The 15,166-nt window shown below is 47.3% G+C and overlaps 1 protein-coding gene across 3 annotated transcripts; it reads right to left on the bottom strand.

Moving 5' to 3' along the window:
* Positions 1 to 10,891: 10,891 nt before the first annotated feature.
* On the bottom strand, positions 10,892 to 13,311 carry LOC100277167 (uncharacterized). Of its 3 annotated transcripts, XM_020549630.2 has the most exons (3): positions 13,163 to 13,282; positions 12,910 to 13,012; positions 10,914 to 12,282 (listed from the first exon to the last, which is right to left on the bottom strand). In XM_020549630.2, exon 3 carries the CDS (start codon positions 12,227 to 12,229, stop codon positions 11,234 to 11,236), a length of 996 nt encoding a protein of 331 aa, XP_020405219.1. In that variant the 5' UTR covers positions 12,230 to 12,282; positions 12,910 to 13,012; positions 13,163 to 13,282; the 3' UTR covers positions 10,914 to 11,233. The 3 variants fall into 3 exon arrangements, with proteins under 3 accessions (NP_001144285.1, XP_020405219.1, XP_020405218.1); NM_001150813.2 differs by lacking the exons at positions 12,910 to 13,012; positions 13,163 to 13,282 and adding an exon at positions 12,536 to 12,688 and having other exon boundaries at positions 10,892 to 12,282; XM_020549629.2 differs by having other exon boundaries at positions 12,910 to 13,311.
* Positions 13,312 to 15,166: the final 1,855 nt, after the last annotated feature.

The raw sequence follows: 15,166 nt of genomic DNA, 5'->3' as shown, positions 1-15,166 counted from the left end.
ATAGATTATCAGGTAGCTCGAGTTGGTATGCCATCTCTCCAACTCGCCTAAAAACTCTGAATGGTCCAATAAAGTGAGGGGACAATTTGCCCTTAACTTTAAATCTCCTCATTCCACGAAGTGGTGACACCTTGAGGTACACATGATCTCCTTCCTCAAATTCCAGTGGTCTTCTTCTATTATCAGCGTAGCACTTTTGCCTGGTCTGAGCTACCCTCAAACTCTCCCGAATCATATGGACTTGTTCTTCTGCCTCTTGAATAAGTTCAGGCCCAAAGAACTGTCTTTCTCCAGTCTGATCCCAGTATAGAGGAGTCCTACATTTCCTGCCATATAAAGCTTCAAATGGTGACATCTTCAGAGTGGCCTAATAACTATTATTATATGAGAACTCAGCATAAGATAGACTCTTGTACCAACTTCCTCCATGCTGAAGGGCACAAGCTCTCAACATGTCTTCCAACACATGATTAGTCCTTTCAGTCTGGCCATCAGTTTGAGGATGATAAGCCGTACTAAAGTTCAACTTTGTATTCATATTCTCATGAAAGCTTCTCCAAAATCTTGAGGTAAACTACGAACCTCGATCAGACACGATCTTCTTTGGTGCACCGTGTAAACACATAATCCGAGCCATATATAACTCTGCCAGCTGAGAGCCCTTATAAGTAGTCTTGACCGGAATGAAATGTGCCACTTTGGTCAGTCTATCAACAATCACCCATATAGAATTGTATCCTTTTGGGGTGCGAGGCAATCCGGTAATGAAATCCATACCAATCTCTTCCCACTTCCACTCGGGTATCTTTAGTGGATGCAGTAGTCCAGCTGGTCTCTGGTGTTCAGCCTTAACTCTTTGACACACATCGCACATAGCCACATGTGCAGCCACATCTCTCTTCAATCCATACCACCAGTACTTTTGCTTCAAATCCTGATACATCTTAGTGCTACCAGGGTGAATAGAGTAATCACAATCATGGGCTTCCTTCAACATAGTCTCACGAAGGCTATCAATCTCAAGAACACATATCCGATCCTTGAACCATACCGCGTCTTGCTCATCTTCCGTGAAGTTTGGACCTCTACCCTCAGTAATCAGATCCTTGATCTCTTGTATTTTAGCATCACCAATCTGACCCTTGCGAATTTCTTGCTCCAAGGTAGGTTCCACATCAATAGTCACTCCTTCAGTGTGAGCAACTATCCCCAGGTTAAGTCTCCTAAAATCCTCAACAATCTCATCGGGTATCTGGGCAATAATAGTTGCATGGACGTGTTCCTTCCGACTCAAGGCATCTGCAACCAGATTCGCCTTACCCGGGTGATAGTGAATCTCCAAATCGTAATTCTTAATAAGCTCCAACCAACGATGTTGCCTAAGGTTGAGATCCTTCTGAGTGAATATGTACTTCAAACTCTTGTGATCGGTGTACACTTGGCACTTGGTTCCCATAATATAATGTCTCCATATCTTAAGTGCATGCACTACGGCTGCCAGTTCTAAGTCATGGGTGGGATAGTTCAACTCATGTTTCCGCAACTGACGAGACACGTAGGCAATCACGTGTCATTCTTGCATAAGCACACATCCCAAGCCTTGGCCGCATGCATCACAATATATGTCAAATCCCTTCTGTAGATCTGGCATAACCAACACTAGGGGTGACATCAATCTCAACTTCAGTTGATTAAAGCTATCTTGACATTTCAAGTCCCATTTGAACTCTCTTCCCTTCTCCAGAAGTGAGGTCATGGGCTTAGCAATCTTAGAAAATCCTTCAATAAATCGTCGATAATATCCTACAAGTCCCAAGAAACTCCAGACTTCAGTAACCGTACTGGGTATGCTCCACGCCATTATCTCCTTGACTTTAGCAGGATCCACTGATATCCCACCATTAGAAATGATATATACAAGGAATGGCACCTCATCAATCCAGAACTCGCATTTATTGTACTTGGCGTAGAGTTGATTATCCCGTAGTTTTTGTAGCACCAATCTCAGATGTTCTTCATGATCGCTATCACTCTTGGAATAAATAAGAATATCGTCAATGAATAGTACGACGAATCTGTCCAAATACTTCATAAACACCTTATTCATCAGATTCAAAAATAGGTCGGTGCATTAGTTAGTCCAAATAACATAACCGTGAACTCATATAAACCATATCGGGTCGAGAAAGCCATCTTGGGAATATCCGTTGGCCTAATCTTCATTTGATGGTAACCCGATCGGAGATCAATCTTCGAGAATACCCTAGCACCTCTCATTTGATCAAATAAATCCTCAATGCGAGGTAACGGATACTTGTGATCTATAATCCACACACATCCTTTGTGATCCATCTTTTTTCTGTACAAACAGAACCGACGCTCCCCAAGGTGAGGAACTCAGACGAATGTACCTAGCCTCCTGTAATTTTGTTAACTGCTTCTTAAGTTCCTTTAGTTCTTCTACGGTCATCTTGTATGACCGTTTAGAAATAGGAGCAGTCCTAGGTAAGAGATCAATGACAAACTCAACTTCCCTATCTAGTGGCATCACTGCTAACTCATCTGGAAAGACATCCGGAAAATCCCTAACCACCCGGATGTTATCACCAATAAACTCCCCATCTATAAAGAATGCCACACGTTGGTAGAAGTAGTTACTGCAATTTCAACTTGAAACATTTCTCCTTTAGGGCTGGTGAGTTCTACAGTACCCCTACCACATTGTATAATGGCCTTTGCCTTTCTTAGCCATGACATACCAAGGATCAGATCTATACTGCTTGCCTATAATATTATAGCGGTAGCCAAGAATTCTCTTCCCATAATTGTTAATGTCAATCTATGTGTCATATAACTTGCCTCAACATGCCCTTTAGGTGTAATTACTATCATTGGTGTTTTCATATTTTTCAGTGGTAACTCATTTGTGTTGGCATATCGAGCAGACATAAAGGAATGTGTAGCACCAGAATCAAATAATATTGTTGCAGGAATTGTATTAATGTAAAACATACCAAGTGCGATGTCAGCTCCTTCGGCAGTAGCATTAGCACTGACCTGATTAACCTTGGCAATAGAGAATCCCTTGCCAGATCCTGGAGTCTACTGTTTGTTCTGAACTAGTGTAGTAGAAATCCTCTGTGGGCAAACATTTGCATAATGTCCAGTCTTCCCACACTTGTAGCAAGTAGTGCATGCACTCAGTCCTGAAAATTTTGTCGGGGTGCCAGTGGGGGCAGCCTGACGAGTCGGTGGAGTCCCCTGAGGTGAGTGCTGAGTTGGGCGCTGGCCTCCTCTAGTGCGAACTGGTGTACCCTGGGGTGAACCGTAGCGAGGACGAACACTGCTGCTTCCCTGTCCCTGGGATATTGCCTTCCTCTTCAAATCTCCCAGCTGAACACGCTTGTGTTCAATAGATAGGGCTTTATCGAGCTTCCTCTGGAATGATGGAAATGTATGAGCCACTAGAGCATACAGCAGAGGTCCATTAAGTCCTTCAATAAAGTTCTCTTGCTTCCTCTCGTCTTCAACAACTTCATCTGGTGCATATCTGGAGAGCTGAATGAACTTATCGCGGTACTCGCTTACTGACATGCTCCCCTGCTTCAGAGATAGAAACTCTTTCTTCTTAATCTTCATCAGTATAGCGGGAATATGGTAGTTTCTGAACCGAGTAGAGAATTCTGCCCATGTGACAGTATCAGCAGCATCATGGGCAGAAGTGTATGAATCCCACCAATCAGCAGCAGGACCTGTCAGACGACCAGAAGCATATAGAACCTTCTCCCGGTCAGAGCATTAGGCAATATTCAACATCTTCTCTACAGACTTCAGCGAATCATCAGCATCTAGTGGATCAGGAGAACTGGCGAACGTCGGTGGCTTATGGCTCATGAACTCCCAGTGTTTGTCCCGGGGTAGAACTGGTGGTGGAGGTGGTGGCAGTGGTGCTTGTTGCTGTTGCTGTTGCGTCCTTTGCTCTTGGCGCATCTCCTCTCGCTCTTGGCGCATCTCTTGGTGTTCCTGCCGCATCTGTGCGTGCATATCCGCCATGGTGTCAGCCATCTGTTGCATTATCCTCATCTGTGCTGCAACAACTTGGTCAGCTCCGGCTGGTGGAGGCTGTGGAGGATTCATCTCAGCTTGTGGTTGTGGTTGTCTAAATATCCTCCGAGTGTGTCGATTGGGAGGTAGTTCAATTCCACCACCCTTCCTGGTATTCACCATCTGAGTTAGAAATATATGGTAAGAAAGAATAGTAGACAAGACAAGTAATTACGAATCATGTTACTTTGGGGGATTTATTAGCTAAGCAGATTGGTGTTTTACCTACTAAAGCTAATTCATTACCTTATGGTGGTACATGCTAAGATGTCCATTTATAATATCTCAATCAATCAAACAAGCAAATCAGGCATTTATCATCAGAACAATCAACCAACATTTTTAAATAGATAAAATAGTTTTAATTTTGTCTTAGGTTTCCTATCTCTTAAAAAGATCATAAGTGTAGGATTCCAAGGTGTGAAATCCATCATGTCTTGGAGTAGAAAAGATAAGAGTAATCAGAGTAGAACAACAAAAGGTGAGACAGGATCAAGATAAGATGAGTATATAAAGAGTCAGAGTAAGGTAAGTAGGCAAGGGTTTTGTCCATTTCTATCTAGGTTTCGCACTACAGTCAACATTTCCTCTGATACCACTTCTATCACACCCGGATTTAAGGAACAAAGCCGGGTACATCTCATACATGCGCCAAAGAAGACAACATATATAATAACAGGGTGTATAGAAATAAATGTCACAATATCATCAGAGTACTTATTACATAGCGGAAGTCTTACAAAATAAATGATAAATATAAAACGAACTAAAGTCCATCCTTGGCGCCAATAAGTCAACTGGGAGACGCGATCTGTAATACCCAAAATTGTAAATAATAAAGATAGAGTTAATTTCTTTATTTGGTGTGAGTCCTGTTAGCACATGAGAGCCCTCACTCTTAAACTGAGATATTAATTAGTGACACTTAAAATAATTTGTGCATCATGTTGTGGTTTATTTGTTTTTGCATTCACTCATGAAGATGATGATAAAATAAATATGAAAATAGTAGAAGAGGCATTAAACCTAATGTTGGAAACCAAGAATTTGAGAAAAGAAGATCTTAATTATAAAGAATGAAAAAGAATAAAAAAATAAGTGTCACTATTCACACTGAAGTCTTGGATAATTACACAAATTTAGGAATGAAGTTCCCAACCAAATTTGAAAATTTGAATTTGGAATTTAAAGGAGAAAAAGGAAAAACAAAAAGAAGAAAAGAAAATAGAAAATAAAAAGAAAAGAGGAAGAAAACATAATTGGGCCACACTCCCCAATTCGGCCCATCCACTCACCTCTCTCCCGCGCGCCTGACCAGCCACACCCGGCGCTGACAAGAGGACCCCGCGGGTCAGGCTCCTACGCGCGCGCATGTCGCGTGTCTCACGTTCTCGCTGGCGTGTGGTCCCGGATAGTCGGCCGCACGCTCGCACTGCGCTCTCGTTACGATGACGGGTGGGTCCGACTGCTCAGGTGTGTCACCTACCTCTTGAAATAAGCGCGATGTGGGCGAACTGCGCGGACTCCGCGAATTCCGCCGCTGATCAATCTCAACCGGAGTATAAAATCCTCTCTGTCCTCGTCTCCTTCTCGACCCTCCTGTGCCTCCACCTAAGAACCTCGACGTGGTAAGAGAAAGGGAGTATCGCGTGAGGGAGAGAGATTTTCGTCGCCGGAGCTCCATACGGCGAGGGTCGTGAGGGCAGGAGCGTCGGGTCCATGGCGCGCCCGTCATCGGCACTCGGTGTGACCCCATGGATCTGGGACGTCGTGCTGGTGGGCTATGGGTGCCTTACCGGTCGGCGAGTTTCATCATTGGCAGAGTATCACCGCCGCTTGTTTATCTCTTCGGGGCAAAGAACTTGAAGCCGAGAATCCCGGTGAGAATCCTTCGCCTTGATTCGCCATCACCGCCGTAGAGTGTAGCGTCGTTTACATCGAAGCTTGGGCTAGGGATTAGAGCTTTCGCTTTCACCAGCTATGGCATCGCCGTGTTTGGGGTCATCGCCAATTAGTGTTGGGGGAAGAATTTGAGCGCTCCGCGATGGCCGTTGGATGATGAGGGAATGACTGGGATTAGAACGGCGTGAACCGGATGGCTCGGGTGAGCGGAGCCGTCCGATTCCGATCTGTCGCGGTAGAATAGATCTAGTCATTTTAAATTAGGACCGTCCATCACGGCATCGGTGGTCCGCGCTGATCGCCTGACCATCGCACTCTGGATCTGATCTGGGTCGTGAGTCTCTAACTGGACGACCAGCGTCGGTCCATACCCCTTCGCATGCACATTTTCATAAGTGCCCCTTGGTGATTAGAGACTGAACCCGCAGTCCGCACTGGAGGTAGCCCTGAGTCTTAGGAATTCTTTCGCGTTAGACCCTACCTTTCTCTGTTTTAGTGCGCGCAAGCCAGGGATCTGGGAGAATAGATAAAACCCTTTGGAAAATACTTTTTAGTGCATAAATAATTGATAGAACTTGTGTAAATCATAGAAAATTCATACTAACTCCAAATTGATCCATTCTAGTTTCTAAATTTTTGTAATATTATTGTTTATCACCTAGAGTTTCTGTTTTGACACGAAAATAGTAATAAAATTAATTTCTCAATTAATCATATATCAAGCACATAAAACCTTTCGAAATTCATAACTTAAAATCCATAACTCCAAAATTTATGATTCCTGTTCCTAGGATCTTATTTTAATGTGTAGATTATTATTATATATTTTGTTTACATGTTTGGTGTGATGTTAATTTTCTCTATATACTGTGCTTGTTTGTATTGTGGCGAGTAGAAGAGCCTGTGGCTGAGGATCCTGGTGCCCAGCAGATAGAAGTTGCTGAGCAGGAGCTTATTGAAGGCAAGTTGTGCCCTTGACCACTTTTATACCCAATAATGTTCTTTAATGTTATTTATTCTTGCATAGGTTTAATTTTGATGGGACCCAATAGATTACCCTAGCCTGTTTATCCATTTTACCTTGTTTACCCCTGAATCATTTGGGTAGTTATGCTTTTACGTTACATAGTTTTGGGTTAATATTTCATTATATCCATGTTCCAATTATTCTGTTATTTTATTTATGTTCATGTCAAGATCATTATCTTTAATTGGAACATGGAGCTTAACTTGAGAAACACATGCCACCACAAGGGTGGAATGGGACGCCCTTGGCTGACTAATTAGGAAAGCTAGTGGAAGACTACCTTACCCGAAAGGGGCAAGGGCAGTAGGGGAGTTGCATACAGGGAGGTTCTCGGGTTGATTTAGTTGCGATGGCGGTCAGACGAGTGATTCTTGCAAGTGCTCTTCCCATAAACTGTAGCGGGTTTTCGGAAGCTAGCAGAACTTTGTAAAGGCCTCGTAGTGTTGCCCTGCTTTGCTTCCTTGATAGAGGTGTACGGGAGTTGCGATCCCTTGGCAGATGGGTAACATGATTTGTGGGTACAGGGTACAACATCTGCAGAGTGTAAAACTGGTATACTAGCTGAGCTCATAGTTATGAGCAGCTCAGGACTCTCGCATGATTAAATATGGAACTTCAATTCAATCTATCATTTGCATTGCATGGGATTATTTATTAATTTTGTTCTATTATTTTTATTATGGTTTGGTATTCACTTACATTTAGTAACTGCTAATAAAATTTGACCAACTTATTAAAAGCAATGCTCAGCTTTAACCACTATTGTTGCTCAGCCTTACACATCACATGAAATCCCACCTTTGGTGAGTTCATGCCACATTATTCCCCACAACTTGTTGAGCGATGAACATGTGTGAGCTCACCCTTGCTGTCTCACACTCCCACAGGAGAAGAACATGTGGTTCAAGAGGAGGCACACAATGAGGAGCTTGATCTGATCTAGGTGTCGTCTCCTAATTGACTTATTGGCGCCAAGGATGGACTTTAGTTCGTTTTATATTTATCATTTATTTTGTAAGACTTCCGCTATGTAATAAGTACTCTGATGATATTGTGACATTTATCTCTATACACTCTATTATTATATATGTTGTCTTCTTTGGCGCGTGTATGAGATGCACCCGACTTTATTCCTTAAATCCGGGTGTGACAGATCCGGTGGCTGGGGGCACCACGACGGGAGAAGGGGGCCGCACGCTGGGGAGGGGGACCGAGAGCGGCAGGGGTGACAGCTGGAGCAGGGGCCACGCACCGGGGAGGGGAGGCTAGAGGTGGCGGCTGGGGCACCATGACGGGAGAAGGGGGCCCGCGCGCGCCGAGCGCTCGATCACAGCGCAGGGTTGACGATGAAGCTGCCGGCTGTGGCAGGGTGGGCGCTGTTGCACGCACCGCACTAGAGGAGAGTGCAGGCGGCACCGCGTCGTGCAGGTCTGTGTCCATGTGGGGTAGTAGGGGCTCGCCAGCCACCGAGGAGGAGACCACCTTGGTGGAGGAGAAGAGACCGGGGGGCGGCGTGCTGGCCAATGAGGTGGTCGGTGGCCAGGGAGGGAGGTCTGGGGGCGCCGACGATGGTGACTGGGAGCCGACAGCTGGTGGTGGGGAGGGAGGAGGGAGAGAAGAAAAAGGAACCTAGCTCTGGTACCAAGTTGGAGAATGGAAACCCTAACCCTGATAAGGAGTTGGATAATATATTAATAGACTGAGTTAGTTGGGTCTGGCCCGTTACACAGGGGTTAGAAGGTAAACAACCCCTTCAGCGCGTCGTCTACTGCGACAACGTCAGCGTGGTCTACCTCTCCACAAATCCCGTGCAACATCAGCGCGTGAAGCATGTGGAGATTCACCTGCACTTCGTCCACGAGCGCGTTGCTGTAGGTGACGTTCGAATTTTCAGTGTCCCCACCACGCTGCAGTTTGCTGACATCTTCACCAAGTGGTTACCGTTGAGTGAATTCTTAGATTTTCGATACAGTTTCAACATCTGTATAGGATAGAGGTTGACTAGGGGTGTTAGAATATCTGTTTAGGGTTTAAGTTACCTTCTCACCCTGTGTAATAGGCTAGATCCAACTAACTCAGTCTCTATTGATATAACACCTAAACCTAGTTCAGGGTTGGGGTTTCCATTGTCCGACTTACATGAATACTGGCAGCCTAGTACTAGTACATGCTTAGCAGGAAAACTCCGTAGAGATTCCGCATGTGTTGTTGGATGGTGTCTGCAAAGCCATTTCCGTCGTAGGAGAGAGCAAATGCTACTGCGCGCTGCACGAGCACTACCGCACTAGCACCAGCGCACCACCGGCCGACTCGTCTCGTCGGCAGTCGTCGTCACCAACCTCCGTTCAGCGTCGCCATGATTAAAAGCATGCTTGCCCGCCTGCCTTCAGACAGCGCGATGGATCGGAGCACGTTCGGGAGAGGGGATCAACCAAGACGGCAATACGCGACGCGAGGCACTGTAGCTATGCTGGTGCGAGCAGCAGTAGCTTCCCTTTTTAATCCCCGGGCTTTTCGGCAAGTGGCGTCGGTGCAGACGCGAGGCCGATCGGTCGAGCTTGATTGACAACACGGCGCAGGCGCAGCAGAGTACAGCAGAGTGTGGTTGCTTTGCTGGGAGAGATTGGGTCGGATTGGACTGGAGCTGGAGCAGCCCGTGATACGAACAGTACGAGCTCGCTCGCTCCGTCCTGGTCCGTCGTTCGTCCTAACGACAACAGAGGAGTGTCTAGCGTACTACGTAGCGCTGTGGTCTGATCTCAGGTGATGGCTGCTGTGCTGAGGAGGGTGGGCAAGGGCAAGGCATGCCTGCATGCATGCATTGCATTGCAGGGAGGGCCCAAAGACATTCTGGATTCAGATTATTGCCAGGCAAAGTGGCGAAGCCCAGCACCAGATGGGGTCCAGAACAGCACGGGGGGGGGGGGGGCCAATCAGGCAGCCGATTCAGATCTAAATAAACTGGACCTCACCTGTATGTATGTACCCACTGGTGGCCACTGATACTCTGAGTCTGATAGATAAAGAAGAGGGCTCCCCTTGGTTCTTGCCCATGCGTGCGTGCGTGCATGTGTTGCTTGCTCCCTTCAGAAGCTGCACACTAGTACTCTCGCGCGGGGGTTTTTTTTTTCAGGCGCAGAAGAGATTCTGGCCATTGGCGAGGAATCAGAAATGTGACCTGTTTCTTTCTTGCTCCCCTTCCGTGAGACAAGAGGTAGGGAACTAGGAAGGAGAAGACTGAAAGGATGTTTTTTTTTCCTAGGAGAGAGAAAAAAACAGAGATAATGCTCTTCTGGATCAAAGCTTTCTCAGTTCCCCCAAAACCAAACCAAACCAGATCATCAAATCAAAAGCACCAAGTCCTGATAGCAATGCTGCTGCTAGAGTACGTAGTCCACTGCACGGCAGATCACGCATGTTGCGTTTGGCAGATCGCTGGTTGCACACACATGCATCGGTAGTGTACAGTACAGTACACCGCAGCGCAGCACGGCATTAAGTGGCTATCCATTTTGGGATCGCCTCGACGACGTCGCGCCACATGCTCCCCTGCCCCCCTGCACGCCCACATGATCTCCTCCTCCAGGGTCCAGGCCCCCAGCAATAATTCAGGCTCGCTCCGGCGGCCCAGCCAGCCACATTGCGTATTATGCATCTGTGTGCGCTCTTGTTCTCTTCTCAACGCCACATCTCTCTCTCTCTCTCTCACCAATCATTAGCCTAATCTGATCATAATTTACTAGTAGATTCTTTCGGTTACAGGCCTGCTAAGCATGCACGGCAGCCAGGCGTATCAGATTACCAGCTGTTGATCAATCACTAGTACTAGTGTAGCACTCACTCTCTGGCTGGCTGACTAAACACCACAACGACAGTAGCATGATGAAATGAAAGGAACAACACATAAGGCGGAAGAGTGAGTGATTCAGTCTCACCTCCCAAACCACCAGTCACTCGAGCACTAAAAAATTAAAGTCAAGAGCGGGGAGAGCAGCTACAGAAATCAACAAGGAATAGAAATCCATGGAGACTCCGCATCATCAGTTTGTGGTTGATGGATAGCTAGGATGGATGGATGGAACAGTGGAATGCGAATGCAGCTAAAGCTACGGCTAGATTGATGAGATCAGCAGCAGATTAACAAAGAAAACAGCTTCCCTATGCCGCAAGGCTGATTCAGTCAGCATTAGACTCTCTTGATCAATGTCGTCCAGTCCCGAAAGACATGGCTTGGTCGGTCACTCCAAGTCCAGCCGCAGCCGCAGCAGCAGCTGCGGGCTCCGCCGCCGGCTCCGGGAGCGGCATGCCGAGCTGGCCGTCGTGCGGCCCCAGCAGCTCCGGGTCGCCGGGGAGCCCGGCGTGGCCGCGCCGCGCCAGGGTGTGCTTGTTGTTGTGCATCCACACCTTGAGCACGCGCCGCTTCACGCCGACCTCCTGGCAGAAGCGCTGCACCGCCGCCTCGTCCAGCTTCTGCAGCCGCCACCCGGCGTCCTCCGCGAACCCCAGCATCCGGGCCTTCTGCTCCGCGGTGAACTTGGTCCGGAACCGCTTCCGTGCCGGTGCCTGCTGCTGCTGCTGCACCTCCCCCCCGCGCACCCCTGGCACGTGTGCGTCGTCGGAGTCCGCTGACGCCGAGCTGTGGTGCTGCTGCGGCGGCTGCTGGTGATGGTGCATGGCGGCGCTCAGCGGCATCACCATGCGCGTCGGCGCCGGGGGAAGCGCCGCCACCAGCAGCCCCCGGTGATGGTGGGGGTGCACCGCGGCCAGCGGGCTCAGCGGGTGGTGGTGGTGGTGCCCGTACAGCTGCCGCCCGTCGCCGCCCGGCGGCTCCTTGCGGTGGAAGTTGCGGTGGCACCCGCACGCCGAGCACCGGAGCGCGTCCAGCGACCCCTCCTCGCCCGCGGGCATGAACTCGCCGCACCCGTCCGTCGCGCTCCCGCCGATGGCAGCCGCGTGGTTCTTCAGGCACTCGCGGTACCTCACCCCTGCCCCGCCTCCGCCTCCTGTGCCCACGGGCACCACCGCCAGCTGCCGGTTCTTGGCCTCCTCCGCCACCACATCCGGCGGCGACATGTGCCGGCCGTTCGCGCCATGGTTGTGCTGCTGTGGGTGCCCGTGGTGCAGCCCCAGGTACGGCGACCCGCCGGCGTGCATTGTTGCCATCGGCAGCTCGCCCTGCGTGCCGGAAAGATCCATGCTTTTGCTCACTTCCTCCGCAGCCGCAGCTCCTGTCTCACGCTGCAACAAATCTGCAATAGCGCGCGCGCGCGCCCACACGCACACAAACAAACAATTGAAACAAACAAACTTAACAACAGGAATTTCAGCAGGAAGGCCAAGTGAATGCCAAGACGACAGCTTGGAGGTTCCAAGCAATGATGTACTATGAAGAAACAAGAATCTGGCATGCCTTGGGGCGCTCAAAAAGTGAAGGAAGAGAAAAAAAAAAGGGATTGATTCTTGGGGAGAGTGAGAGAACAAAAAGGGCTGAGGTTTGTGGACCTTACGGTGGCCTTGGGATCTTGCAAGAAGATACCAGTTGCAAACTCCAAGATAGGTTTAAATCCTCTACTGCTAGTACTCCTAGTATGTTTCAAGGTCTCTTGGGTTCCTCACCATGGCCATGCAGAAGATCAGCAGTAGAACTAGAATGCTAGGAGATCTAGAGGAAGATGGATACAGGGGCTGCTCTCTGCAAAGGCTTTGCATTCACACACCGTTCCTACTTGACTAGTATTTGGTTGGTGTGTATGTTAAACATGTTGTGCTTTTGTTGTGAGAAGAACAGCGTAGAAACAAAGGGGAGGGACCAAAACACAGAGGTGAAGAAGAGATGGACCAAAACAAACAACAAAAATGAATGGAAGTAAACAAACCTTGTGGCTGCCGCGAGGGGGCTTAATCAGGACGTCATGCCTTGTCAAACCTTGGCCGCCATTGCTGCAAGAAAAAACCACCTTGCGGTCTACCTACAAACTACTGCAAATTGGAAAGGGGAATACAAAGGAAATGTCAAGGTTTAGAGGCAGTGTAGACTACGAGCTAGATATGGCCAATGGGGAGAGAGCTTGCTGTATGTCTCTCAGATGTGTTGTGTAAATAAGAGAGGGGATGAAGCAAGAGAAATACTCCAAGCTTCGGCTCTGCTTGCTTTGCTTTGCTTGCACTGTCAGGAATCCAAGCTTGTTTGAGAGAGAGAGAGAGAGAGAGAGCCCTGTGGCCAGGCCAGTGGCCTTGTGTGGTGTGTCAGAGCTGTACTACTGCAATGGTGAGAAGAGGGCGGAGCTACAGGAGCTGAGCGCGTCCATGGATGTCCCCACTCCAGATTTTTATTTATTGAAAGTATTTAGAATAATGAGTGTTTTGTTCAGTTCCTTTCTCCTCTTTGCTCTCCTATTTTCTTAGAAAGGGATCGGCTGGAAAACGAGTTTAAGCATTTAATTCCTTTTGTGCGCTTTCGCAAACGAAAGACATTTTGATGCATGCTATACTTTATTTCTGAAATAACTTCATGCGTTTTATCCTGTAAATTGAGCGTGGCGCACGGCTCTTGATTCCTTCTGATCCATTCTCTCTTTCCGTCAGGAATATACAGATGATAAACTTGTGTAAATTCAATAAAATGGCTTGCTTTGCCTGTATCTATAAATCCATGGTATAGTTCCACAAGTATAACTAAAAACATCCATATTTTCACTTGAACAATTGCTACTAACCAAATTATTTATGCCAACCCCAAGAAAAACAGTACTAGCAACGAAAACTGAAGGGCACGCCAGCAAAGGCAAATTCTCCACCAATGTTTTCTTGCCGCGTGTGCTGAAGCTGTTTCAACGCAAGCTTCTTTTGGGGAGTCAAACTTGTCCAGAACAGTGGGAGCATGCATCAATCCAGCTAGCTAGTGCCTAGTGGAAGCAAAATCACAGATAGAATACAAATATTGCATTAGTAAGCGAACACTCCGTCAGGGACATGCCCAATAGTTTTGTTTTTCACCACATGCATCGCTTTCACTCACAGCAGATCCTTATCATTTAGCAATTTGCACATGATTTTAGTCATCGATTGCTGTATTGGCACTTGTGCAGAAAAAAAATTAACCCCAGGCCCACTAATCCAAACTTTAGTTTGGATCATGTGCAAAACCCTTGGCTTTCCTGATGGTGAAATGTGTGGTGGCTACCACTGTCTACTCACCGCACAACATTCTTCTGCCTGTGAAGAAAAATGACAGGTCTTCTTTTAAGGCTCAGGTGGGGATTACAGTACAGATCTGTACCGCAGTGGGGTATATACTCATATGGTACTGTATTTACTAGTGACATTTAATTTCACAGCTGCATCGGTGAGAGCTAGCTGATTGAAAGGCTTAAATTCCACAGCTGATTTCCGGAAACTAATTGTTAGAAATTCTAGTTTCAGTCAATTATATTCACTCCAAAAGGGTATCGAGTTGTATAGTTCATTTTAGTTTTACACAAGTAGACGAAGATGAATATCACACGTGTTCGTGTTGATAGATCGAGAGCGGTAAAGTACGAGTGTTGAGACTGGATCGAGTGACTGAGAAGCCGGATGGCTAATTGTGATGGCTGATACCTAGAGACACTGACAGACATGAGGACGCGATAGAGCAGATCATGTCGTCGACACGGTTGCGGACCGATGAGACACGTGTCTAGGACGCGGGAACGCGTGTGGAGTACGCTACCCGCGGGGTTTCGGTGGTTGAGCCTCAAAACCACCTAGCGCAACAATTTGCAGGTTTCATCGGGTTTGGGCTTCAAAACTCTGCGATACGGTTTCAGAGGGAATCGAATACGGCACATGACGTTATTACGAAGGGTGCGTCATGGTGAAGCAATTTCGTGAAGAAGGTATGGCCGTCAGATCAACATATCAAGAGTTGATCTGTTTCATCCCTGACTGAGTGGATAGGCTCTATGTATCTAGAGTAGATTGGGAAAGACAAATAACCATCTATAAATAGAGGGATGGCTGAACCATTTAGCCATCTCTTAGGCACTTTTATTTAACTCATTTAGTTTGTAATCCTCCTCTTTCTCCTTAGCTAGGAGATCCTTATATGTTTTGAGCCACGAAGTCTAAATTCTTGGGTTTTTAAGGAATTAT

This window comes from Zea mays, chromosome 3 (genome assembly GCF_902167145.1).
Source record: "Zea mays cultivar B73 chromosome 3, Zm-B73-REFERENCE-NAM-5.0, whole genome shotgun sequence".
In the NCBI taxonomy this organism is placed as follows: domain Eukaryota; kingdom Viridiplantae; phylum Streptophyta; class Magnoliopsida; order Poales; family Poaceae; genus Zea; species Zea mays.
This window is presented reverse-complemented; position numbering and strand designations above follow the sequence as displayed.

Coding starts and splice junctions, on each gene's coding strand:
- LOC100277167 (XM_020549629.2), bottom strand. CDS start 12,229: ATGGATCTTTCCGGCACGCAGGGCGAGCTGCCGATGGCAACAATGCAC.